The sequence below is a fragment of the Ursus maritimus genome, unplaced genomic scaffold (genome assembly GCF_017311325.1).
Source record: "Ursus maritimus isolate PB19 unplaced genomic scaffold, ASM1731132v1 scaffold_11, whole genome shotgun sequence".
Lineage (NCBI taxonomy): Eukaryota > Metazoa > Chordata > Mammalia > Carnivora > Ursidae > Ursus > Ursus maritimus.
The window spans coordinates 38,881,962-38,909,913 of record NW_024423453.1 but is presented as its reverse complement, the minus strand read 5'-3'; the positions used below and the strand labels follow the sequence as shown (position 1 = coordinate 38,909,913).

General features: G+C 41.5%; 1 protein-coding gene across 4 annotated transcripts in view; it reads right to left on the bottom strand.

The window, feature by feature from the left end:
• DCLK2 (doublecortin like kinase 2) overlaps positions 1–27,952 on the bottom strand; it is a 142,643-nt gene that overhangs the window by 21,305 nt on the left and 93,386 nt on the right. For 2 of the 4 annotated variants that reach the window (XR_005833899.1, XM_008685467.2), the window contains 5 exons: positions 12,390–12,462; positions 11,475–11,583; positions 9,786–9,843; positions 2,092–2,211; positions 1,708–1,854 (listed from right to left, as the gene is read on the bottom strand). Coding sequence is in view for 3 of the 4 variants with exons in the window: in XM_008685467.2 (XP_008683689.1) it covers positions 1,708–1,854; positions 2,092–2,211; positions 9,786–9,843; positions 11,475–11,583; positions 12,390–12,462 (507 nt within the window). In the remaining variant the exon portion in view is untranslated. Of the gene's footprint in view, positions 1–1,707; positions 1,855–2,091; positions 2,212–9,785; positions 9,844–11,474; positions 11,584–12,389; positions 12,466–27,952 lie in introns of all 4 variants that reach the window. The other 2 variants (XM_008685466.2, XM_008685468.2) reach the window with 1 other exon arrangement.

The window sequence follows — 27,952 nt, the reverse complement described above, 5'->3', positions numbered from 1 at the left end:
ACAGACACTGTAAGGTCATAACGGCTAAGAAGACTTTTGAGGCGAGAACACCATATCGTCACTTCTATCCTGAGGCCCAGTCTACAATTCTGTCTCCATTCCTCCTTAGAGTTCATAAAACCAAGTCTATAATACATCTTGTTTTACACAGAAAGGATATTTATTTTCCCAATAGGAAAATCTAGACATGAAACGTAACTCCTCAAGGCAGAAGATGGTAAGGAAAAAAAAAAAAAAAACAACCTCACATACTTCTAAGTGGATACTCAGAAATCATCAAATGGTATTACCAAAAGGGGAAAATGGATTAGCAGAAGGTCCCCAGGATGACCTAAAAGCCTCAACTTCAATGCATATTCCTCTCAACAATTATTTGCACAGTGCAAGTATGAGACAAGCTGTAGACTGGAGTTCAAGTGCAGCCGCTAGTTAGTGAGTGACTGCCACGCTCAGTCACCAACCATTTACTCCACATCCACCGTGAGCTTCCATGGCACTGTCCAGGGCACTGGTGACATGAAAATAATGGAGACACAGGCCTTGCCCCTAATGGTGCTTATCTAGAGAAGGAGTCACTCAAGTACATGAGAAACTCAACCACACCAGAACATGGAGAGCAGAAACTAGAGGTGGCCTTGACTGACTCTGTCTAGGGAGTCAGGAGTGATGTCAAACAAGACAAGCCTTTTGCTCACTGTCTTATGAGAGGAACACGTTTATGGCCACACTGCCAAGAAACAGGACATGGCAAATATAGACCAGTATGGAAATAAGCAATAATAGGTAATGGGGTTGATAAAGTTAAGTCTTAACTAATGGCTGGGGATGGGAAAAAATTGGAGTTTGGATTATCATGATATAGAGTACTCAGATAACCCCATCTCCTAAGCAGTAATGATGACAATACTCTGCCCTGAAAGGTGGAAATAGATGAAAAACTGGTCTTGTGTGTGTATGGGGGGGATGTGCGCTGGTCGAAGTCCCTAATCAGCTTCTCTAAAATTCCTCTACTGTGTAGACACAAAGGTTGGCCCAATTAGCAAGCTGTGTTTCCATAGGCCACCATGGAGGTGTTGCTAAATATGGCATGAAGGTTGACTGCCACTCTGGACAGATGGGTGGGGAAGGGTTAGTAACAGGAGGGGAGGCTGGAAGGTAAATTGGGACCAGATTATGAAGCCCTCTGAATGCCACAGACTTTCCTCTATAGAACAATGGGACGCATGAGATTTTTCAGCCAGAAAAATGAGCATCTCTGAGTCTCAGTTTCTGTACCTGCAAAGCTGAGATAAATGGACTAGATTATTTCCAAAGCTCTGTCCTGCATATAAACGAACCATCATATTCTATTTCTGTCTCCTATAAGCTCCTAATTCTATCTCTAACTAAATCTTCAGAGGTTTTGCCTCATAAAATAATTTTCTTTCTTACCTTTCTTTAGTCAGCATACCATCAATCAAAATGTAAATAGAAACATGTTTTCTAATGTCTGATAAACAATAAATGCACAAATACATACCAATTCAAGAAATCCATTAATAACCTATGATCATTGACTTGAGTCATGGTGATTCTCTAAATTTAAAAACTCTCAATCCCTTATTGCAGGGTTGGTACAGACTCTAAAGTGATATTGTTTGCATGTGATCATGTCATTTTAAAGGAAGAGAGGCATGAATTAGAACAAAAAAAGCAGAGATGACATACCAAGAGGTTCTCTGGCTTGATGTCTCTGTGCACAATGCTGAGACCATGAAGATACCTGAGGGCGTTGGCCAGGTTGTACACCATCGCACTGCCGTCTCTCTCAGTGTACTTGGTCGAAGAGGTAATTGCATCAAAGAGATCTCCCCCCTGATGGACACATAAAAGGACACAGCAAAATGTCAACAGTGACAATCCTATGGAGGTAACAAAGAAGGTTCGTCAGCCTGGAGTAGATGAAAAAATGACACAAGCCCATGAACAATTATTATAAATAACAAAAGTTTCAAGGTAGCAAAACATGTTTCCAATTAGGGTCTTCAAGAACATGATAAGTCTTAGGATTTGGCACCAACGAAAGCTCTTGAAATCTCTCCATCCTCTTACTTTGACCAATTCCATCACCAGAAAGAGCTCAGTAGCTGTTTCCATCTCCTCAACCAGCATGATGATATTTGGATGTTTCACCCTGCGCAGGATGGACACTTCGTTCTCAATCAGGTGCTCCTGTCAAAGGAAGGGTTTAGAGAGGTGGGTCAGAAACCACGGAACCCTCTGCTCTATCTTTATATTCTGGAAGATGCACTACTGTGGACTGGATGCCGAGGGAAGCATCTCCCTTGGTGCAAAGACAAAACCAAGGACAAGTCAGTGTGACGTGTCATTGTCACTAACAAAAAGGAACTGATATCCTTTAAAGTGTCCCTTGAAAGGGCTCAGTGATGCCACCCCAGCACATAAAACATACTGCCTTCTTGTCTCTTCATTACCTCCAACGCCTTACGAGGTCATGACACTGAGAAAGCTTGGGCACACAGCACTGTGCTTTGTGATTCAGCTGAAACCATTTTTTTTTTTTTAAGAGAGAGAGAACGAGAGAGAGAGAGAGAGAGAGAGAGAGAGAGAGAGAATGTTAAGCAGGCTCCATGCCCGGAGCAGAGCCCAACACGGAGCTCAACCTCATGACCCTGAGGTCACAACCTGAGCTGAAATCAAGAGTCAGATGCTTAACTGACTAAGCCACTCAGGTGCCCCTGGAACCACTTTTTGAGTATACACTCAAAATCAAGATCAAGTACCCAAGGAAATTTGCATGTGTATGGAATGTAATCTGAGCATTAAATTTCCCGTTTTTAAACCATTACTAATATGAATTTGAATTTCATGTCGAATTTATGAGAAAAAGAAAAGTTCTCCCTCTATGGCTGGGTATGGAATCACTCACCAGAAGGATGTTCCTTACCGTCTCGTATTTCAGAAATCAGGAAACACAGAGTACCACAGAGACCACTGCTTTCATTTTAACTCTAACCACTTCCCTGAAAATACTACCTGATTATCAATCCTGGTGAGTCATGCAACTGGGATCAGCACTGGAGCAAAATGTTCACCCACAGCATTAAGGAATTATTCCCAATACACCAAACATGAATCATGAACAACTACTGCTTTATTTTTATGAGACATGAAAATATTTCAATAATATCACATTTGTTCATCCTCATTAGCTATAACAATGAATTATTTTGAACTTAGGGTATGCTCTGTTAAATTAACTGATTCCCCTCTGACACGTTCTGGGTTTTCAAATATAACTTTTACATAAAACATAACCATATAAGAGATAGTATTGGCTACCTAAATACACACAGATGTATACACCCATGTGTGTGTCCCTCATATTGTCCCTTTCACCTTTGCAATCATGAATCTCAGCACTAAATTCAGTGTTCCACTGCAGTGGTAAGATAATCATCTCTAGGTCAAGATGTCATTTAGGTTCTCCCCTTATCTTCGTGCATCCATGTGGACACGTCTTTTTACTCTAAGCCACCTCAAACAGTCTGACAACAGATGAAGTGTACATTACAACAAAGGAATGAAGAAATCTGTGCAAGTTCCTGCCCACATGGGCCATTTCCCCAGCGTTGAATGCACCGGGCTTGTCCAAGTAGTCACTCAGTAAATGTTGGCAAATGACAGGGCAAATGCCAAACCGAAGCAGGAAAAGAAAAGAACCAACACTTACTAGGAATCTAGTCACTATTTGTCAGTCTCTCTGCAATGAAAGTACTTGTGGTGCAATGTCTTAACACTCTATCCTTAGAACAGTCTTCTGAGGGAAAATGCAGACCTAGGTTTCTGACGTCCAAGGCCGCATTTTTTGTACTATACAATATCACCTTTTAAAAATGAATGCTTCAATAAAAGCCAGAATTTTTCAAAGTGAAAATGATATCTGCAAAGCGGGAAATACTTAATCCCTTGAAAAGAAAGGAACGAGAGGGAGTATTACAGTGAGTTGGGGGTCAAGGCAGAACCACACTAGGCTTGTGCAGGGAGGAGAACCTATACCCCCCCTTCATGAGCAGGGGTGGGAAGTCCACGCCCAGCTTGGGACTCAGCAAATGCTTCCAGATCTCAGACCCTAACAAACCTTGGCTGGGAGGCCGGGCGCAGGGCTGTGCACCTGTTTCCAATCCCTTATGTCTAAGTTTCAGAGCCACAGCACCAAGCAGTGAACAGTGCCCTGGTCCCTCCCCAGGGAAGCAGCCGTACAGCCAACTCCTTGCGGCCGCAGAGACAGACTCAGCAAACGCTCCAAATTGCTTCACTTGCTTCGAGGCCTCTGGATCATCTGCGCCAAGTTTGCCCTTCATCACACTAACAAGCAGAGTTAGATGGACTCTCGCGAACACGTAAAGGTGAGCAAATGCATTCCTTTCACTCTCTGTGAAGCCGAGACAACAGGAGTACTACCGCTGCAGTAAGAGAGGCATTTTATTCTCAAGCTAAACAGATCTGTCACTTCAGCTCCACCCCACCCTCCCCATTGCCTCTGAAGTTGGAGGAGTCTGTAAATGCCCCTCTGTTCAGGGGCTCGGGTAGGGATGCTGAGAGTGACATGTGTGAAATAATCCCCCTCACCAGTACCCCAGGAGCTCTCTCAAATTCCAGTTAAAATAAGAAGTCTACCACCTAGGGAGACAACACCTCTCAAAAGTTATCTTTTTCAATAAAGGCTGAAGAGAAAGTCTTCTGGGAACTGTGCTGTGGAACTTCCCCTCGGCCCACCAGCTCCGCGACATTGGGAATACTGAGCAAGTCTGCAGCACGCCGCCCACCATTACTTGTTAGCCCCGTCCAGGCTCTCCTCCACGACGGCGAAGGTTCTACGTGCTTGGTGAACGTTTCTGTCGGAATATGGGGGATGTTAGCCTTTGTCTCCCCACCTCTGCCCGTGCCTGTAAAACTGTCCGGGAAGGAACAATCGGCTTTTCAAATGGATCATCATCGGAAGCAAAACAAAAGTAGCCCGTAAAAATCGTTACAAATGTCATCTCTGATTTCTGTGGAATCACTGTGTCCAATACGTAAAAACACTCTCTAGATTACATCTGCCAGGAAAAAAAATCCCTCTCAATACAATAGGAACGTGACTTCTACCTCGAGCTGCCCTGAACTTAGATTATTCAGCCATCTACCATTATTCATGTTAAGTGATTCAGGATTCTAACGCCAAATAATTTACATATGAATCGTTCCGTGGCACTGTTCCAGGGTTCTGAGTGAGAGTAAATAACAAAGAAAACTGCTAACTTGGCAAAGGATACCACCTTATCTTTGGCCATGCTGGTTTTTAATGTATGAAAGAGAGAGAGAGAGATGGATTAGGGAATAAACAACTCTCCCAAACCAAACTAACCATCTTGTCTCTACCCCACCCAGCCCCACAAAGCAGCCCTTTCCTCCCATGCCTGCTGTTCTGCTGAATGCACCTGACTGCCCAAAGCTGACGGTGTCCCCCAGCCCCTCCCTCGTCCTCTACCACAGCCCCATCAATCCCCAGCTCCTGCCAGGCCTACTTGCTCAGTAGCCTCCGAACGTCCGTTCACTTCTATCCCTATTGCCAATCTCTTGCCTGGCACCGTTCTTACTTCTCTCAGTGCCCCCTGTGCTTGTTCCAACCGCTGCTCTACCCCTGCTGTAGGAAGGCTTCTGTTTACCTTGCTCTCCAGCAACTAACAGTTAGTTCTGAAGTGTCTGAGTGAATGAACACATCATGCCTTGCTCTTGGCCAACAGTGGCTTTCAGCTGGATTCCACATTGCTTAGTCAGTATTGCTCTCCAGTAAGACGGAGAAAATGTCCAAATCACTCCATGTGATTTCTGTGGTAAGATGTATGTAGCGGATTGAATAACGACCACCCAAAGATATCAAGGCCTAACCCCTGGAACTTGTAAATATTACCTTATTTGGAGGAAAGGTCTTTGCAGATGTGATTAATGATTCTGCAATGAGGAGACAACCCTGGATTATCTGGGTGCCATCACAACTGTCCTTATGAATGGAGGCAGAAGGAGATTTCACAGACAGAAGAGGAAAAATAAACACACGGAAGAGAGGGTGATGTGAAGACAGGGGCAGAGATTGGAGTGATGTGGCTGCAAGCCAAGGAATGCCATCAGCCACTAGAAGCTACTCAGAGGCAAAGAACAGATTCTCCCCTAGAGCTCCAGAGGGAGTATGGATTTCAGACTTCTGACCTCCAGAACTGTGAGGGAATAAATTCCTGCTGTTACAAGCCACAGAGTTTGTAGTACTTTATTCCAACAGCCTCAGGAAACGAATATAATATATGTTTGGATTTGTGTTGTGCTTGGGCCCATTGCGTGTAGGTGATGAATGCGTAACTGTGGGAAGAGGAGGGCAGACCACTCCGAAGCACCGTAACAGAGAGCTTCGTACACCATGCAAATCTAGTAATCATTTAGAATGAACTGTTTAGAATATTAGATATCAAAGAATTCTTAAATTTACAAACACCACAGCCTTCTCAATGGCCTCCATAAATCCAGCCCCACAGCGAATCCTGCAAAAATCTCCTACTTAGAGGCACCTCACATGCTTTCCATCCTCTGGGCCTTTGCTCACGCTGTGCTAGCCCCTGGAAGGCTCTACTTCCATCGCTGCCTGTTGAAATCCTACCCACTGCTGGAGTTCCAGCTCAAATGCTTGCTCTATGGTGCCTTCACCGATCACCAACTTCTCTCTCCTGAGCTTCCTCTAAACTCCCATATGTTCTCTGCAGAGCTGGTATTAATTTATATGAGAGATTACCCTATTCCTAGCACAGTTTCTTGCACACATAACAAATTTTAGGTAAATGAGTCAATTAATTTAATAATGTATATGTATATGACAGAAAAGCAAAGAGAAGGCCAGAAAGGTTAACATTTTTTTTCTCCAGGTTCTTATTACATGAACAAATGAATAAATGGAGCTTGAATAGGGAACATGGCAGACTGCCTAATGTACAGGCTACATAGGCCACTAGCACAAAATTCCAATCACTGCCCTGCCTCTGTGTGACTTTTGGGAAGCTCTTTAATCCGAACCTCTGTTTATCAGTGAAACTGGCATATCTTGTTCAGCAAGTCATTAAAGGTAATGTGCAAAATTCCTTTATGTCAAGTCTGGAGAGAGAATACATTTTGGTAATTTAGTTTCTGTGTACAACCCACAAAACAGAAGTAACCAACAACACCCCAGAGTAGCAGCTGATTCCACTATGCCTCCCCCTAAATTTTGTTTTAAAAAACAAATTCTCTATATCATTTTTTTTCTAAAGATAAAATTCAATGGGAAAATTTACTTATTTGGAACAAATCAAGTTTGTAAAAGTTGTAATTTTATATAGTCAAAGTGGAAACAGTTGCTCAAATAAGCAAAATGTGAGGACGGAAATAAGTATATGATCATAAATTATAAAAACAGAATGACATTCAGTGACAAGGAAAAACAGACCCAAATGTTTAAAGTGATCTAATCACTTGCCTCAGCACTCTGTGTACCAGACTAACATATTTTTGCACATAAAGAGCTTTTTTCAACAACTAGAACAGCTGCTTAAATTTTAATCAGGTAAACAATAGCCCCCTACCATAGTTTTTGTTTGTTTGTTTGTTTGTTTTACTTTTTTGATAAAAATACTTGCTACTTGCTTCGAGCGTGGCTCCCAAAATTATAACACATTCTGCTTAAATCCCACAATACCAGAAAGAGCAACGCTTATTTACATGTGGGGAAAAGGCTTTGCAGTTAAAAATTTAATAATATTGTTAGAACACTAAGTAAAAGCACACAATTATTTAAAGAAAATTAACTGTAGGAAAACCTTACTTATTCAAAGAAAAGGGGGGCATTTTGCACAGTCTCTGCTTCATTAGCTGTCATGGTGTGGAAAAAAAAAAGATATGACAAACTTGCCTTTTGCCTTTCTAAAACTTCACCATAATAATAATATTTTAAACTTTCTGTTAAAAACACCTAATTTTGTAAATTTCCAATGAGGACTAGTTTAGGAGTTCCATAAATATAAAATCATGACTATCACTTCAAATTCTAATTAATTATACATTTGAATTCCTGCGGCATGTTAATAATGTTAACATTATTAATACTAGTATATAAGACTAGTATTTCTCTACATGTTTTCCATACCTTAATTCAGTTATTCCTCACAATAACCTTGTGTCTTAGATATTATTAACAATCACATTTTAGAGGGAGAAATAAAAACACAGAGGGGTTAAGTAACTAGCACAGGAAAGAAGCAGCAGAACCAAGACTAAAACTTTATACACTCGGGCACTAGAACAGCACTGTTCAACAGAAATAGAATGTGAGCCATATACAGAAATCTAAATTTTCTTTTTTTTTTTTTTTTAAAGATTTTGTTTATTCGACAGAGATAGAGACAGCCAGCGAGAGAGGGAACACAAGCAGGGGGAGTGGGAGAGGAAGAACCAGGCTCATAGCGGAGGAGCCTGATGTGGGGCTCGATCCCATAATGCCAGGATCACGCCCTAAGCCGAAGGCAGACGCTTAACCGCTGTACCACCCAGGTGCCCCCCCGAAATCTAAATTTTCTAATACCCACATTAAGAAATGTAAAAAGATGTAGATAACACCAATAACTTACATAACCCAATATATCCAAAATATTATCATTTCAACATGCAATCAAATAAAAAAGGTATTAATGAGGTACCACATTGTTTTTCTTTTTAGTACTAAGTCTACAAAAACCTACTGTGTTTTCTACATCTACATATCAATTCAGACTAGCCACCCATGAGTTCTAGAGCCTGCTTTCTTAACTGCTATGCTATGAGAAAATAACCTAAAAAGGTCTTTGTCATCCCTGCTACAGAATATTTATCTTTTCAAACATAGTTAACATATCTATACTTCAGAAGCATTTCATCATTTGGTCTTTCCAAGACCAGCTGGAGAGTAGGACAGAAGAAAAAAAAGTTCGTGGGCGGGGTGGGGGGCAGGCAATTCTTCATGGTGTTTCTGCACTTCTTGTATTGGCTTTTGTTACAATCTTCCCGAGGGTATTTGTAACACAGAGATCTTGGAGATAGGGTCTCCCTCAAGGGTATAGGACAGATTGGTTTCCTGACCCTGATCATAAAAATAAAGTTTTCCTCTGGGGCAAAGTTTGGATAGGTTTGCTAGCTGCACCCTCATAAGACTGGGGTTCACTAATCTTAAGGATCCTCAGCTGTGATCTAAACCTATTCTGCGTACAACCAGTGGGGCCCCTCTGCATCACTTCCGTGGGACTTGGGAGCTAAGAGAACCAATGCTACCTGCTGTGCCACGAGTTATAAAGTGTTTTGTCTCTGACCCAGCAATCTTGTGTCTTCAGCCAGCATCCATACAGCAAGAAGGCTAACTAGTTAGTTGGAAAGTAAGGTAAAGTCTTAGACTCATCACAGTTCGTGATACATCTTTTGATCCTTGCTGGGTTTTGATACAGGCATTTCCCAAAGAAGAGAACTTATATTTTCTGTAGCTAGGACCAGATCAAGTCGATTTATTGTTTTAGGATTAAAGTTTTTTAAAAAATGACAAGAAAGAAAAAGACAGGTTGATAGTGTTTCCCCCATTATTATCAGTGGTCTATTCCTATTAAGGCCTTGTCAATGCCCACTTAAATTCCTTCACCACAGTAAACATCTCACCAAGTTTCTCAGTTTCGTTTACAGAACAGTTACGTATACTGTACCTTTCCACAACATTTGGCTTTGTCTATAATCTTCAGGGCAAATTCCTTTCCAGTGGACCTATGAAACAATCAGAGAAGGGCAATTTAAAGACACAAAGATACAATCATTCCTGATTTCCTCTACTAAAGGAAACTAAGATATTCTTCTAAATATCTTTTAGAACAGGAAAACAGTTCAACAAAGAAGTACTACCTTCCTCCTCTGCAAATCAGGGATGATAGTGAGTGGGGACAGGGAGAAAGGTACCCAAAAAAAGAGAAAAAAAAATCCAAAGCTACACTGTCAGTCTCATTTTATAAATGTTAATAATTATAATATTAAATAATTCACATATTGAAAGGACTTAAACTCTGTTGTATCAAAGTGGAACAAGAAATTTTTTCCATACTTCAATCTCAAAACAGTTCTCTTAGGAGGCAGAATAAAATTAAGAAAAATGAATTGAACTAAAAATTTTCTATGATCAATACCTTCACATTAATCTATGAATGACTAAAAAGCCCTAGGCTTTCAATCTCTCTCAATATCTCTCTCTCAGCCAAAACTCCAGCTGGGGCCATTTTATCCACACCTTTAACTGCCTGTATCTGGTAGTAGAGATCATTTACTTGGATATGATGTTGACTTTTAATCACCTCTAACATAGTTTAATCTGAACACACCAAAAGGTACTGTTTAGCTAGGACGCCAGTTCGACAAAGAACACGGCAGTATTCCTGGAACACATCAGTTCGGGCACAGTACACACTGACGAAGCCAACCTTGGGAGAGTAACTTTCCCTTTACGTTGCTCCCCCATCACATAAACCAAACCCGGACTCAGATTTCTAATGAGTCTGTAGAGGTCGTATTTTAGATGCTTAACTTGTTACTTGGGTGCCAAACTGTGCACCAGAGCGAAGTCAAAAGACTCAGGGGACAGGGGAGTGTCCTCTACAAGGAGCATCAAAGCTTCACTGGAGATGCAGTGAAATGGAAAAGCTGTAGTTACGACTTTCTGGAAAACTCCCCACCAATAATAAAAATTACCACTTCGAACAAGTAGGATATTGCCCTATAAATACAAAGACTCTAATTTGAGTCTTTTCCAGTTTGCATACTGTTTACAAAAGGCCTGGAATTTAATAAAAGAATTTATTTCTTACCACTTGAGAATTTAGGACCTTAAACAAAATAAAGTTGAATAAGCAAATATATAATTTTCATATAGGCAAAAGTTGGCTGACACTGATGTGAACAGAGTCAGAGCTCATGTATCCTGAACTACTAGTATATACAACTAAGTATTAGTTGATAGGCTTACTGTGGAGTTTAAATGGGTTAATAATATAAGCACAGCACTGAGAACATGCCTGACACAGGTAAGTGCTATAGGAGATTTTTTTTTTTTTTAATCAATCTTATTCTTTCCTATTCCTCTCTGGTTCATGGATGAGACCTGATAAATCTCTCAGCCCAAGTGCATACAAAGCAAGTTTATACTCTGTGTCTACACCCATATTTTTCCAGGTCAAATTGCCTGTGGACTTATAAAACAGCTGGTCCTAAGAGTAGACTTTTTCAGGAGGGGGGAAAAGAGACCTCCCAGGAATGCCTTTCATTCATTCATTCATTCATTCATTCAGGTAAGAATAAACTCCAGGGAAGAAATATAGGTAAACCAATTATCATCCTCACTATCCACTCACCTGTCCATGCACTCTTTGACTACTGCAAAATTTCCATCACCAATGACCTTCCCAATTTTGTATTTCTCAAGAAGAGTTGATGATTCAGAGCACCTGTTTCCATTCACACCTGTACAAAAGGATAAATGCAAAGTCTAGCAAACACATCAGCGTTTCATCTTGATTCCTACATATCTGTAAAATAATAAATTGCAATGCGATTCATTTCTAAATCTATGGTGAACCATTAGAAAATTTCTAAGCATATTTTCCGAAGAGAACACCTAAACGCCTAAATCACCAATTTCCTTTTGACCTTGTTGTGAAATCTAAAACCAACATAATCAATAAACCTAACACATCCCTGAAATATCAACTGAAATAAGTAAAAGGAAATTTAACCTAAGCTTTGTAAACTTCTTTATTAACTCTTGGGGAAGCGGATGATGGTGGGGATTCAATCTTAAAAATTTTCTAGTAAAGAAAACTCTACCCAGCTGGGATACCTGTTAAGGTAGAGAGGATCAAAGTCCTCTCAAAAGGGGGAGGAGAGAGAAGCAGGAAGAGGAAGTGGTTAAAAGGACTATTTTATACAAAGTATCCCCAAAGCCCAGCACATAGCAGACATCCAATGAAGAAAAGCACTTTTGCTCCCTGAGAGAAAGGAAAGTCTACATGTAGGACTTATGAGCAGACTGCCACTAAGGAAAAATAAAGGAGGCCCACGTGTAAAATCTGAAATTGGGTTAGCTTAATTAAAAAAAAGGAACTTTTATGTATCTTGACGCGACCTCACCAAGGCTCACTAGGCTAACTGGTGACAGGATTACATCCCTGTTGAGGAAGATGATAATTTAGCACAAGTGGGTTTTGGGTGGCCACCAAGTTCATGTGGACAACTTCCTTTACAAAAGTAATCATCAGATTGAGGACTACCTTCAGGACTCATGCAACGAGCAAGTTCAGGTCCACCATTTACATTGGAAGAAGATCTTCCGTGTGCAGAAATCTGCTGAAAGAGGAGAGTGACCATTATTTATCAGGAAAATTTACACATCTTCAGCTAGCTAATCTTTAAAGAACAGAAAATGCTTGTATTGTGCAAGAGTATAATGTTACAAAAAGAGAGAAGAGATCTCTTTCTCCTTCGTCCCCTCCCTATATCATTAACACATTTCTGCCTTAAAGTATTTTCAAATCAGAGTGGATATCAGGGAATTGATCGTGTGTTGCTCTCTTTGATACTGTTTTACTTTTGACCTCAATGGAATAAAGTAAAGGAAACTATGATGGCATCACAGCAGAACAAGGTACTGATTAGTGGCATATAAGGTTTAGAACGCTAAGTAATTCCAAGACATGTCGGCACAGAGTCCTCGGATCCCACAGCCACCCTGTGGTGGACCTCAGGGAGCCCCTGCTAAGGTGGAGCCCTTCTCAGAACTCAGCCCCATGCCTAGGACTGAATCACCTTCCACACCCTCCTGTGGACTCCAGATCCAGAGTGCAGCCCGGGCTCAACCCTCTTCTTCACGGCCCCTAAGACAGCAAGAATTCCTCCTAACCATTTTAAAGACTTTTATTACGAGGAACCAGAGGGAAATAAAAGATAAAACTAAAAGATAGGTTCTAACTCAATAGGGCTGAAGTTCCCAGTCCAATACAAAAATATCTCTAATTCTTAGAAGAACTGAAAAACTCATATTATGACTATTACTCATATCGGGTTTATTATTATGTCTGCTTAGGGAATTTTTTCTTTATCCCTAAGGGCTCTTAGGCTTTTGAATTCAAATTTTTCTCCTTAAATTTTGTCTTTCTTTCCCCTTTTCTTTTTTTAATTATTCCTTTCAGGAGCTTCCAAGGTCAAAGGACTTACCAAATACTGAGAAGGCTCTTCAACATTTTTTGTGTTAGTGAACTTACCTGCCTGCCTCTATGCCCGAACTATCCTGGTACCTCTACCCCATAATGATTGTGCCTTATTCATGACTGCATCTCCCGTAGGCAGCCCAGTGCTTGGTACACACAACACTGAATTCATACTTGCTGACTAAAGGCATACGTGACAGGGCCAAGCCAGGGAGACGCCCGCCCCAGAGAGCTCAAAGTTGGACACACTGGGTCTACTCTCTTCCTCTGGATGAAGTAAGAACCTCACAGATCCTGAGTCTGGTTCAAAACCCAGGAAAGCCCAATACTTACACACATTGCTTCAAACAGGATCATCCAGAAGTTCTTCTGGAATAAGATATGAGCCTCAAGAATAAGAGGCATTAAAACTTGGTCTGTTTTCTCTGATCCCGTGTCACCACCTTGTGTGGACAGTAAAGCCAGCAGTAGTGTGTCCTCTTAGGAATGCGAGGCCAAGGAAAAGCAGTTGTGAGAGACAACAAATCAGCCCCTGTCCTGAATGGCAAACGTGCTTCTCACAGGTTTTGTCTCCTTCACTCTGACATGGAGAAAAACTGTGTAGCAACATGGGTGTGTGTGTCGGGTCCCTTTCAGGCCACCCTTAACCTGATGACAGTACCATAATACTTCACAGACTCCTCGGAGTTCGATCATTTGGTTTCTCACAAGGTAACTGGCGGGTAGTGTTTCAAAATTTAGCTTTTCTGCTTTGTTCTATTTCTTTGCAGCTGGAATTGAAAGGCAATTCCAAAATCAGCTGTAGTTTATGCTAGAATATTTAAAAGCTAGCTCATTTAAAACCCAGGCCCAGAGAGGGGACTTCAAGGGAAGCCTGGAAGAAAACCGCAAGGTTCTCCAGTCAGTTCTGTTTCCACAGCTACAACCCTGGTCCTGGTCCTCCTTCGGCTTCTCCTGGCGCCTCATCAAAGGCCTCCTTGGTCAGTCTCAGCCATTCCACACAGGATTGCCAGGAAACTTCTCCAAGGATAGTTCTGATGCGACCCCGAGGATCCAAAACAGCAGTGGGTCTCTGTGACCAACAGAGTAACCCCATCGTCTGTCTCACTACCTGCCTGTCCAATTTATTTCCCACTGCTTTTTTTCCCCCATGAATTTTATATATTAACTCAATTTTTTCTTAAAAAAAGATTGTATTTATTTTAGAGACAGAGAGAGAGAGAGAGTGAGCACGGGCTGGGGAAGAGGGGGAGAGAGAGAATCCTAAGTTGGCCCTACACCCAGACGTGGAGCCCGATGTGGTCATTGATCTCAGGATCCTGAGATCACGACCTGAGCTGAAATCAAGAATCAGATGCTTAACCGACCAGGCCACCCAGATGCCTCTCAATATATGTTTTCTTAAGTTGCTTAAATTTCCCAAGTCTTAATTTTCTGCTCTGAATATAGGGATAGTCACAAGACCTACCTAGTTCAAAGAATAGCAAGAAAATTAAAATTAACTCCTACATGTAAACTCATTTAACATGTAAACTCACTGACAGGTAACACTAACTCAGTATTAGGTATTAGTATACTTTTCCTTAAAGCATCTAGCATAAAGTCCTGAATCCAATGACTGAGAAATGTTTTCGAATTGTTGAGTGTACAATGGCTATGAGAGATCTTTTGCTAAATAATTCATTTCAAACCTGTTACTCTTCTAATCTCACCCTTCCTAGACTGAAAATTGCCAGTCACAGGAATAAGAGATCCAAATTAAATTCATAGCAGCCAACCTGGAAACAACAGTGCATAGTGACCGGTTTACCTGCATGTCTAAATTTCACAACCCGGAATGGGGCAGCCCCACACCCTCAGGCCGCAGCTGGTCGAATCAGGGTGCTGGGCAGGGACCTTCTCTCTTCTCAACACTCTGAGCCTAGGGAAATGTCCAGTATGCAGGCCCACTGCTGACATCTTGAGACCTGCCTTTGTCCCTACCCTCCCCCAGGCCTGCTTGCTTAGCTCTCCTGGAAGCAGGTAACATCCTTCTCCCTTTCTCGAGCTAATATGAGTAAATTTTAGTTCACTGCCAGCTGATGTGTTCTGTCTAACTCAAGGGCTCTCTAAGAGGGAGGTCTTCGAAGGGATTAAAAAGAAGTCATTTTTACCTCCGTATACATTTTCACATGGATGGGTGACTCCTCGGAGTATCTACTAATTGAGTTCCTGTGAACCACTGTAACTTTCCCAATGTTTGTTTTGATTAAACCTCTACTCCGACCTAACCCAAGTCCCTGTACAGCCCAGCAATTACAAACACAGCATGTGCTGGGATTCACAGGCAGCAAGGAGAAAGACTGGGAGACAGAGGAGGTGTGGACACTGAATCCCTGGCAACTAAAAGACAGCAGGTCCCAGGCCTCAAGGGAGGACGTGGCACGTGGTGGGGACCAACTGAAAGGCTACTTTCACATGCATCTGACAAACGTGTCATTAAATCACCAGTAAGTGCAGCTTCCTTAGCAAATAATGATGGCAAGAAGAGCATTTTTCCAAAACTCTCGAATTGAATTATTTTTTTTAAAGTATGAAACCTCAAGCATTTACCAAAAAAACAAAATCAAAGACCTATATAGATAGAGTTAACAGGAGGGACCTATCTAATTACCTATCCAAATAATGTTCCTTTATTTGAAAATAATGCTTAGAAAATGAAAACATGAAGGGGAATCATTTCATGACAGCACAGCTGAACAGGGACATGACTTGACACAGGAACATTTTGCCTTTCCTCCCTCAGCAATAACCGACGCTGGGCTGTTAGAGGATATAAAGATGAAGTGACACGATCGCTACCACCCAGGAGTTTACAATCTTATGAGGAGACATACGTGCATGCTTCAAACCCTTCCAAGAAACCTCTACACTCCAAGAAATGGTCTGTTAAGGTTCTGGTAGTGACAAAGGACTCTGACGACCCGTGAGAGGGAGCCATTTTGCTAAGGCATGAATTTCGCTCGTAATGCTGGAATCACACAGCCAGTGATTAAGTTCACTTGACCTCCCAGTAATGAAGCTTGGTGCTCCAAGGGTACAAGAAAAGCTGGGTATTCACCAAGATCCCCGGACAGATCCCCGGCAAATGTGAAGTGTCTATTGTGAAATATAAAGCAAAGCATTCCCAGTGCCCCGAGAGACATGCAGACAAAGAGCAATGCAAACGCAGGGGATAAAGCGAGGACTACAAAATTCTCCCTGTTTCCCAAGCACAGTTTCTACATTTCCCTGTTCCTGCTCAGAGAATTATTCTCTTCTGGAAGCAAGGATTGAATTAGCACCAGAGATTAAAATATGGCATTCCTGATTAAACCTGTCCCACGTCTATTGTCAAACTAACAATTTTTATTAAAATCTCTTAAAATGCTAATGAGCGTTCGTGCTGCCATCAGCAACTGCAATGCTGAGACAGCACAAAGAAAGTGCCTAGATGCTGCATGTTTGCAAGACCTCCTCAATAAAGCATAAATGGATGGCAGCATCTGGGCTCTCTCGAGATTATCTTCTATAATTACTTACTGGTTCAAAAAGATGTGATTATGTTTAGGGGTGGGGAGGAGAGAGGGGCAAATTTCCTGATGAGGTCCTGATTGGTCAAGGAGGCAAGATGATGGAAAGGACTGGAGATAGTGATGAGAGTGTCACGTGACCCAGCATTGCTGCCCCATCTACCCGTTTCTCTGGGAGCGGCAGCAACTCCATTTTTGAGTAGCCAAGGAAAGGAAAGGCACAAGAACCTGCTTCTGCTAAGTTGTTTTCATTTCTTGTTTTTTAAAGAAAATTCAGTTCCTCAGCTGCACTAGCCACATTTCAGGTGTCTAACTGCCACGTGTGTCTGGTGACTACTATACTGGACAATGCAGATAACAACATTTCCATCATCTCAGAATGTTCTATTGGACAGCACTAGTTTAAGCACTTGAGAGAAATATATATATATTTATATTTAAATATTTATATTTATGTTCTTTCTTTTAATTGAAGTACAGTTGATATGTAGTATTACCTTTAAGTGCACAACATAGCGATTGGACATTCACATACGTTATAAAATGTTCAGTCCAGTAAGTATAGTTATCATCTGTGATCATACAGAGCTATTACAATGTTATTGACTATATTCCCTAGCTTATACTTTACACCTCTTAATCCCCTTCACCTATTGCCCATCCCCCTATTATCCCCCCTGCCCCCCGGCAACCGCCAGTGTGTTCTCTGTATTTTATGAGTCTGTTTCTGTTTTATTCACTTCCGCTAAAAACTTTTTTAAAAGATGTGAAAATAGAGCAGAAAAAGCTATAACATGTTCTCAACTGCTAGCATCATTTAAAAAGGCATTCATGGCTGACTGAGTAAATGCTATGTACTCAATCATGGCTGATAATGAGTAACATTCCAGCTCTACATTTTTAGCCAAGAAGTCAAGTTAGAGTGCCCTACATTAAATTTCTTTGATAAGTAGATTATTACAACTTCTACAAAACTTAAAATTTAAAGAGAAATGTTAGGTACCACACTAAAAACGTAAAGTTTTATTCAAAAATAGGCAATTCTCCAAGAAAAGTGAAAATGACTAGATCAATGCATTACAGCATATTACTATTGACTTTTGAGTATAATGCTAGACACTACTTCATTCTGACTTTTCATAAAAGGAAGCACTTGAACAGAATCTAGGAGATATTCTTGTGTAGTGAGCTTTCTTGATGCATCTTGGAAAATGGCACTATGATTCAGTTTTTAAGTGGCCTACTGCAGGGGTCAAAAATATGTTCCTGCCAAAGGCTAGAGAGTAGTATTTTAGGCTTTGTGGTATGGTCTCTATCACAATTACTCAGCTCTGCTATTGTAGAATGAAAGCAGTCACAGAGCACTTGTAAACGATAAGTGTGGCTGTGTTCCAATAAAACTTAATTAAAAAAATCAGGCTATGGGCCAAATTTGGCCAGCAAGCAAAATCTTGGTCTACACAAACTTTCTTAGGAATCTAATTCTTACACTCTTAAACTCTAGAACGGAATAACCCTCCGGGTATGGTTTTTGCTATAAAGCAGTGGTTCTCTGGCCTTGACTATATATCAGGATCACCTGGGATGATCTGAAAGCTTCTTCTGCTAGACTGTACCCCAGAATAAAGAATCTCTGGGGTACAGCCTGGGTATAAGTACTCTTTTTAAGTTCCACAGGTGATCTAATGTGTGGCCAAGGTCGAGAACCTCTATGGAGGAAGTTTATGGCAGCAACTGTCATTCTTCAGCAACCTTAAGTTCTCTTTGTCACTCATCCAACAATCTAACCATTGCAAGTTATCTCTAGCCAAAAACAACTTTCTCTTTGTAAGAAAAGGAAAGAAGACACTAATTACAGTTAACCGAATGCCTACTTTGTGGCAAGTCCTGAAATGAATACATCTTATGAGTTAGGTATTATCATAATCTCCATTAATCCATAAAGAAACCAAAGCTCAGAGAGGTTATATAATTTGCCCAAACACCACAGCAAATGTGTGGAGTCAGAATCTAAATCCGGGTCTGACTCCAGAGCCCAGGAGCTATTTGGCTATTCTCACACTGTGCCCTGCTCTAAGAAGACAATAAGAGAAGTCTTCCAAGGCTATTAAATTAACGTATGGATGACACCCAGTACAAGACCTACTCATCAAAATATTCATTGTGGTATATTTAGAACATGCTTTCAGATTACAGCACTATAGTCACATCCCTGTCATTGAGTCAAATACTGTACAAACTGATAAACAAATCCACAGCCTTTCCTCACATAAAGAGAGCTTAAGAAAAATATTTTTCTTTAAAAAGATGACCTCTGCAATGTATTGAAGATTTTTTTAAGTCTGTATTACCAGATATTACCTGTAAGCAGATTTGCTTCTATCATCATTTTTGTGGGTTTAAAAAAATATTTAAAATATCATTTCCACTAATTAAAAGGGAAAGCCAGTATGAATTATGATAAATGCTAAATCAGAAATGCATTTAAAAGCAGAAATCATCCAAAGAAGATACACAGATGGCCAACAGACACAAGAAAAGATGTTCAACGTCACTCGCCATCAGGGAAACGCAAAACCATAGTGAGGTGTCCCCATACACCTGTCAGATGGCTAAAAATCGCAACACAAGAAAAAAGTGTGGTATGGACGTGGAGAGAAAGGGATCCTCATGCACTATTGGTGGGAATGCACGCTGCTGCAGCCACTGTAGAAAACAGTGTGGAGGTTCTCAAAAAATTAAAAATAGAATTACCCCATGATCCAGTAATTCCACTATGGGTATTTACCCAAAGAAAATTAAAACACTAAGTTGAAAAGAGATATGCACCCCTGTGTTTATGGAAGCATTATTTACTACAGCCAAGATATGGAAGCAACCCAAGTTTTTAATGAACGGATAAAGAAGATGCGATATATAGATATAGATATATAGATATAGATATACAAACAACAGACTATATTATTCAGTCATATAAAAGAATGAAATCTTGCCATTTGCAACAATACGGATAGATCTAAAGGGTATAATGCCAAGAGATATAAGTCAGAGAAAGACACATGATATGATTTCACTCATATGCAGAATTTAAGAAACAAAAAGAAAACACAGACTCTTAAATATAGAGAACGAACAAGTGGATGCCAGAGGGGAGGTGGCGGGGGGTGCGAAATAAGTGAAGGGGATTAAGAGTCCACTTACTGTGATGAGCACTGAGTATAGACTTGTTCAATCATTATATTGTAAGCCTGAAACTAATATAACACTATGTTAATTATATGTGGATTAAAAGAAATTAAAATAACTCAAAAACAGAAATCTTCATCACTTTTATATTGGATTTGTGATAATCTACTCTGAAATACTTCACCATTAGTAATGCCATATGAGAACAATTAATCTGAATCAGCACCTAAAGCTTGGTAACATATAAAAAGTATTCTTATCTGTAGCCAAACCTCAGACTTGCTTTTATTTGGCTAAATTAGTGGCACCTGGTATCTGTGATTGGTAAGGAGTGGTAAATAGTGAATTATCGGCTAACCAGAAGCCTCGGCCGGCACACGCACAAGCCAACTCAATAGTCCATGAGAGGGGCTTTGTGGAACCTGCTAGATTTGTGCCTGTCTGTTCCTGAGTACTGGTGCCACTCCAGTGGACTGACTACATGGGCCACCAAAGCCTCCACAGAATCTCTGCATATCCCTCTAAGTGAGCCTTTCAAACAGTGTTGGCTTACTGGATTCTGAGCAACAGACAGGTGGTATAACCATGCCTACCTGCTAATAATGTCTGCACACTTTCACTGTGACGTATCGTCCATTTCTAGGATGCCAGGGTACTAGGAGAGGTGCCTCCCTCTTCAGTCCAAACTATGGAAGTTACCATTGTCGGTCACTGGCGCACGCCAATTCACTACAACTTCTAAGTCTTTTTTTTTTTTTTTTTAAGATTTTTATTTATTTGTACAGCAAGAGAGGGAACACAAGCAGGGGGAGTGGGAGAGGGAGAAGCAGACTTCCCGCTGAGCAGGGAGCCCGATGCAGGACTCAATCCCAGGATCCTGGGATCATGACCTGAGCCAAAGGCAGATGCTTAATGACTGAGCCACCCAGGCGCCCCCACAACTTCTAAGTCTTAATTCCATCCAATAATCTTCAATATACTACGAAGAAGAATTTCTAATGGGCCACTTTCATGAATAAGACAGCATTTAAGATTAATACATGAGTTGCTTATATTCAAATAAAGTTCTTACCCCTGATCCTATTTATACACTGATTTGCTTGGCAAACTCTCCCTCCAGCCCCATGAAGGTGGGCTCAGCCCCACTGAGCCACTGACCCACCAAATGCCTCTCTTTACTGAGAAACCACAATGTGCAAATCACTGTTCTCAAACAGCGTCTGAGATTCATAATGATGATTTATTTTGTTAGGCCACTGAAGTCTTCAAAACTGCTTAGTCCCTCTTTTGTTTTTGTTTCTGTCAACAAAATCAATTACGTTCGAAGATGAAGTCACCATCCAGCATTTCTGGGGTAATAAAAAGAGTATAAAAGTAGTCAGTCTCTCAGTACTGAGGATTATTAACTAGCTTTAAATACCAGAGAAAAACCAAAGCTCCAGGGAAAAGCAAAAACGTCTAAGGTCAGCGGCTACTGTGGATTTACATTTCACAGCTTGGAAAAGAAGTTTTGAAGTTCAGAAGGTCAAAGAGTTGCATTTTAGCTCTGCCAATCAGTATGAGATACTACCAGCCCTTTCATCACACTTCACAAATCTGGAAAATCTTTCACCACCAGCAGACCCAGGAGACATCATCAGATAAAATATCAGCACATCAGACAGTTTATAATCTCAAGATGTTGGACAGTGTTCCAAATGTACTTTTTTTTCTTTCTTCTTTCAACCAACAAGAATACTCACAGTAGACAGCCTCTGGGCATACACTTCAGCATCAAAACGTGAGACATTTTATTCCTCAGTGTCCACAGATGTGCCCCTGATTCGGAAGCCTTAAGTTACTACAGCCTTGAAAGTCCTAAACTGGGACAGGGATGATGAATTAAATTCCAGGGAAATGCTTTCTTCATCCATCTGGCAGCTGATGACACATTTAGTACTCTTTATTGCCTATCTGTCCCAAAGAAAATGCTGTGATTTAAGCACAGAAAATATTACCACAGGGAAAGTTATCAGCTAGGTCGAAGGGACTCTGAGGGGCTTGGGCAGAGGAAACAGGAGATCATGGGCTGAGGTCAAGAGGAAGATGAGGATTAAGAAGAAAACATCAGTGGTGGTGGGATTCTAGAATTTGAAGGGGAGAGAAAAGAATGGGCAGGGGGTGATCAATCAGGAAAACAAAATAAGAAAATTGATAAGGAGACAGACTTTTGTGGCCCTCAAAAAGGAAAATGGACAGAAACCTATTCAGGGAACAGGGGCAGCCTCAGGAAGAAATTCTGGGTGGCTGATAAAGAGAGGAAAGCAGAGAGAAGGGGTATGGTAGCCTCCAAAATGGTTCCCCTAAGCCTCACCTCCTGATTTTCATGCCCTTGTGTAGTCCCTTCCCATGCTGCACGGAGCTGACACGTGACTACTAAGCTATTATAGAAATGGTGGTGTCTGACCTCCAAGACCAGGTCATAGACAGGAGGGCTTCTGCATGGCACTCTCTCTTGCAGATCGCTTGCTTTGGAGAAACCCAGCTGCCATGCTCTGAGGATACTCAGGCCAACTTATGGAGAGGTCCCCATGGGGAAGGCCTGAGGCCTCCTGCCAGCACCAACCTGCCACAAAGCAAAAGAGTCACCATGGAAGGGGATCCTCCACCCCCGGCAGGGCCTTCGGGTGACTGTAGCCAGGGTGCACACCTTGACTACAACCCTGGCAACGATCTTAAAGTCAGAACCACCTGGTGAAGTTGCTCCTGGAGTCCTGACCCCCAAGAACTGTCCAAGACAGTAATTTTTTTACTGCTATTTTAAGCTGCAATTTCGAAATAACCTGTTACTAAGCTGCCTTACAGAGTAATGGAGCTGGACTACAGACAGAGGGCAAGAAAACAGAGACGAAGCACAGAGTCATGACAGAGAGAATGCAGAGGAGGTAATAAAATCTGAAGTCTGACTTCTCTCACTTTCTCCTTCCTTCTTATATACTGCTACAGTGAATTTTTTTCTTTATGAGTAAAACTTGCCTCATGGGAACACTGAACCTGGAAATTCCAAGGCTTACAGTAAGAGAGAACAGCAAAGCTATTCTAAGTGCTTTCTCTATAGTCAGTTAATCTCAACCCTGTGTGCTAGGTCCTATTAACTCTTTTTTTTTAAAACAGATAAGGGTGATGTGACTTGCCTGAGATCATACAGCTAATGAGTGGCTAAGCCAAGATCAAACCCAGAAATTCTGGTTTTAGAGCTCATGCTTTTAACCACTATACCATTTGATGTCCTTCTCCAAAGGGTGGCATTGGAGCACAAATGAGCTCTGGGCTTCGTTCCTTGACACTCTTTCTGTGTAACCATACTATGGGACGCCACTTCTATCTGAATCCTCTGACTTGTCTTGGTTCCTCTTAGTTTAACTGATTCACACTGAAACACTCACAGAAATTTTTAATTATTAAGGAGAACTAAAGAAGAACAAACCAGAAAGAGTCCAGAGATGCTACATACCCTCCTGACACAGGCCTAGTACAACTTGGCATGAACTGGCCTTACTAAAAAGGCCTTTAGGCTCCCCAAGTGTCTGCCTGTAAGAGGCAGCCTGACGTCAAGATAAAGCCTGGGGCGCCCTGAAGGTGGCTTGTTTCTGGCCTGCAGAACTGCCTCCTTCCCAGGTGAGCATCACCACCCAGTGGTCGTGCCCTAGGAAAGCCAGAGTCCCTAAATCATACAAAAGCAAAACCAGGTTCTAATACCTATGGACTAGGTTTTGGAGAAATGGCCCAATGGAGACCTCCTAGGTAGCCCTAGTAACTCATTTTATGAAGTTTTGGTCTAACCATGTTGTTTTCAACCATCTGTTTAACAGACTGGCCTTGCTTTCTCACTGTATCCTTAGGGGCTAGTAAGGGTGATATGCATGGGTTCTGTTTTCAAATCCCAGCCATACTGCTATGCTCAAAATGGGGCTTCCATGCCAGGCCCACCATGTAACGTTATCTCATATCCAGGTACCCACGTGTGTGCTGGGCCTGGACCCCACTATCTTGTTCCAGCCCATGTCAACCTTAACATTATTCCATTCCATTGCCGGCTTCCAAAGAAAACCAATAACCCTAACCTCTCGTGAACCTTGTCGTTTTACTAAAGCTTTTTGGGGTCAGGTAGAAGTGCTGGGCACTTCTCTATCTTTCTACCTGCCTTCATCCACTGAGACCCTGAGCAAGTCATTTCACATCTCTGAACCTCAGTTTCTCCATCTATAAAACAAAGACTAAAGTACAGATCTGAGATGACTTTGTTTTCACATTGTAGGTTTCACATAACTAGCAAAACCAAAAACTTATAATCGAGGTACAACTAACTCTCAGTTATCCTAATGTCTTTTAGTTTTAGATTTAAAGAACCCGGACTGCTTGGTTGCCACCCTATTTCTTACACTCCCATCCTACAAAAACCACTCACCATTTGAAGAAAGTTTTCCTTCCCCTCTTGGCTTTGGTCCAGCCCTTCAAAGAGCATGATGTTTTATAAATGCGTACGAATGCAGCAGAAAGGTCTTTCTCAAAGAGTAGGATGGGGAAAACTATGAGGACTTTTCTGTGAAGAGGTGGGCTGCTTCTGTATTTCTCAAATCTTTTTCAAAAAAAAAAAAAAAAAAAAAAAAAAAAAAAAGCCATGGACACTCTGTGGTCAGAGCTTAAACATCACAATATGACCCTGTTTTCATTTTCAGTTCTTCCTATGTCCCCACCAAAACACCAAAATGATTCCCAGAAACTGGCACAGGGAAACTGTGGTAGAATATCAAATTCTGCTTCCCTCTGACTTCACTTTGCCTAATTCCCTACTAGGTAAAACCCAGAGACTTAATTAACTAAATAAACAAATAAATAATCTGGCAGAAGCTGCGTCCTGGCAGACAGAGAGACAAGAGTGTCATCTCCTGCACAGGCTGTCCTGGCTTGGTTTGCTTGCTTTTGTCAATTCTGATTCTCTGGAAAAAGATTATCTATCCCCAAAGCCATTAAAGCATCTAACCAGGATAAATAGTTCCTGCCTGCAAAAAACAGTCCTCCATTGTCAGACATTCCCTCTTAATTGACTTTAATAAGCCATTTTAAATGAAGGGGAAGAAAGAAGCAGAGCACTAACATATGGTAATTACCTGTAATTCTCCATTTGTAATGTCACTGAATAGAGAAAATAATGCAAATGTGGACAGATGCTGACTAGAGCTTACACGGACATCAAAATTAGGGTATTTTGTACAGTAAGTAACATGACGAAGCAGCAGGATTTCAAAGGCTGGTCTTCCTCCCCACCACGATATCCACCACCACCGACGGCTGGGAACAGGCAGGAGACGCAATTTCCATAAGGCATGACCCAGGGGAACAGGCCGCAGTTTGCATTGTGGCCTACAAGCTGATCGGGGGCAGAGACTCATTTAGCTGCTAATATTTAATGTAAAATTCGGTAATTCTATATCAGCTTTAAAGTGAGGAGAAGAGAAATAGACTCCCCAGCTTCCTAAGTAGGTTATTTCTTTTTTTGCCAATTTAAAAAACTATAATCCTAGCACTTCAGAGTTCATTTAAAAACAAATGTCCTTATTTGACGAAGATAGAAAACATGGAGGAGGTCTCACAGCTGTGAGTAAACCCCACAGGCCTCAAGTGTGCTGTAAGACAAAGTGGGTTTCAGAGGGAAGGGGGCGGGTCATGGATAAGTTAGGTAGAAGTTAGACTGAGCAGTGGAAGGAACGCGGGGAGGCCGAGACCCAAGTCCTTAAGGGGAGAATGATAGAGACAGGAGCTGAAGGCAAGGACGGTGATAAACAGGTGATACATTAAAAGTCCGGGGGCACAACATCCTGACCTTGTAGCTTCTAAGACCTCAGAGCTGACAGATCAAAGCCACAGCGTGGAACACACATACTCTCCTCTTCCAGGCCCCAGGGTCACCCCTAGACTCATTATACTGCATCTGAATTGCAGGTACAGCCCTGCCCAATGGGGAAAAGCTACAGTGATGGTTCTGGTACAAACCTTGTAGGTCAAACACTCCCCCTCCCAACCTGTGGGAGAAGTCTCCCCAAAAGATTGGAAGCAGACTCCACTAGAGGCATATCCACCCCCCCCCCACCACACTGCGAGTCCCATCCCAGAAAGACCCAGTAATATCTACTCCCAAAACAACCTAGGTAGGGGCTGGTTCCACCTCCCGGAACCTGAACGCTCTCCCACCTTGAGAGTGCACTTTCGCCTTAATAAACTGCTTTGTGCTTGCTACTTTCCTTCCCGCTGTCTTTATTCTGAGCATGGATCTGTGGGTATATCCTTTCATGGGGATCCAAGGACCGAGACCGAGACCGAGACCTCCCCATTCACACACCTTCCATCTTGACCACTAACCAACATTTCTCTACCTCTTTGAGCATCAGCAGGTAATCCTGAGCGCCTATCATGTACGGGAGAGCCGTGTGCTAGGTGCTGGGGTTGCTATACCATTTCTGATACGCGCAGTGTAATGAGAACACTTTATCTAATGTCTCAGCAATAAAACAACTTATCATGTTTTTAAAACTCCACGAATCTCCACTCCAGAAGTGTAAGTGATCTTGCGTAAGTTTGTGTGCACGTGTGTAGGGTGGGTGAGCATGAGGCAGCACCAACTGACCTAGCAGCAACAATTAAAAGGGACAATCTTGGGCTCACAGCTGAGGGTGGGCTAGAAAGAAAGATGGGAGCAAAGGTTACCGAGGGACCACAAAGGGAAGTGAATGAAATTCCAAGGAATCAAAGGATTCAGCAGCAGGCCCAGAGCAATGGCCTGGGGGAAGACATGACTGTGGCTCACTGGAAAGTCTGTGCGGAATTTGACCTATGGTAACAAGTTACCAGCATGAGGAGCCACTTGCTTTTACTTCAACACAGAACTGAAATTAGAGAAGAAGTGAATGAACTTGAATTATTTTTACTTTAGTTCTCTTGAAAGTTACTCAAATTAAAAAAGTGAACCTCCTGTCTATTTGGGGTGCAATAAATTGGGGGGAAGATGAAAATACTTGGCTGATTAGTGATTTTTAATTTATATAGCTTTTTTTGTTATTAATAGTTTAGAATTCCACTGAAATCATATTATAAAATGACCTAAGCCAGTTTAGCACCTCAAAATGCCTTGTTGTTTCGATAAAGGAGCTTCTAGCACTTGGAGGTCAGTGAGAGCTATGGACTCCCTATTCTCACGCTTACTACCCACCTCGGTCAAGCTGGCACAAAAACAAATATGCTGTCCTTTTCCGGAAGGAATTTCTCTTTTCGATCTCTGCCCCTTACACGAGAATCATGCAGGTTCACTCTGAATGTTCACACGACATCTCAGGGCAGGACAGTCAAACTTTAGGTGGAGAATGAACCCTTGGAGAAGTGGAGGGCCCACAATCCTCACTGCTCTGAAGGTGTCAGCATGCTGGGCTCAGCGGGTTCTCATTCCTCACTCACCCAGGGGGTAGTGGGGTTCTTACAATCCATTGTACTAATGAAAATGATTTTTTTAACATGCTTAACGTAAAGAAAAACACTCGGACAATATCTGAAGTGTTTAGGCAACCAACTTTGGGGAATGTATTCCTAATGAGGACATTTCCAATGTCACCAAAAGACCAAGAGAGTAAGTTACTTTACGCATGCATACACAGCACTGTGTATACTTCAGTATTCTTAAAGTACATTAACCATGCAGATAATCTGATTGTTTCTACAAAAGGAAACTTTCAATTTTTAACCTCAGTCATTTACTGCTATTTTACCAGGCAAATTTTCTCTTAGAAATTTAAATTATTGAAAGCTACTAAATGAAATTAATGTTGTTGAAATTTTGCAAATTTGGTTTCATTCATTTTT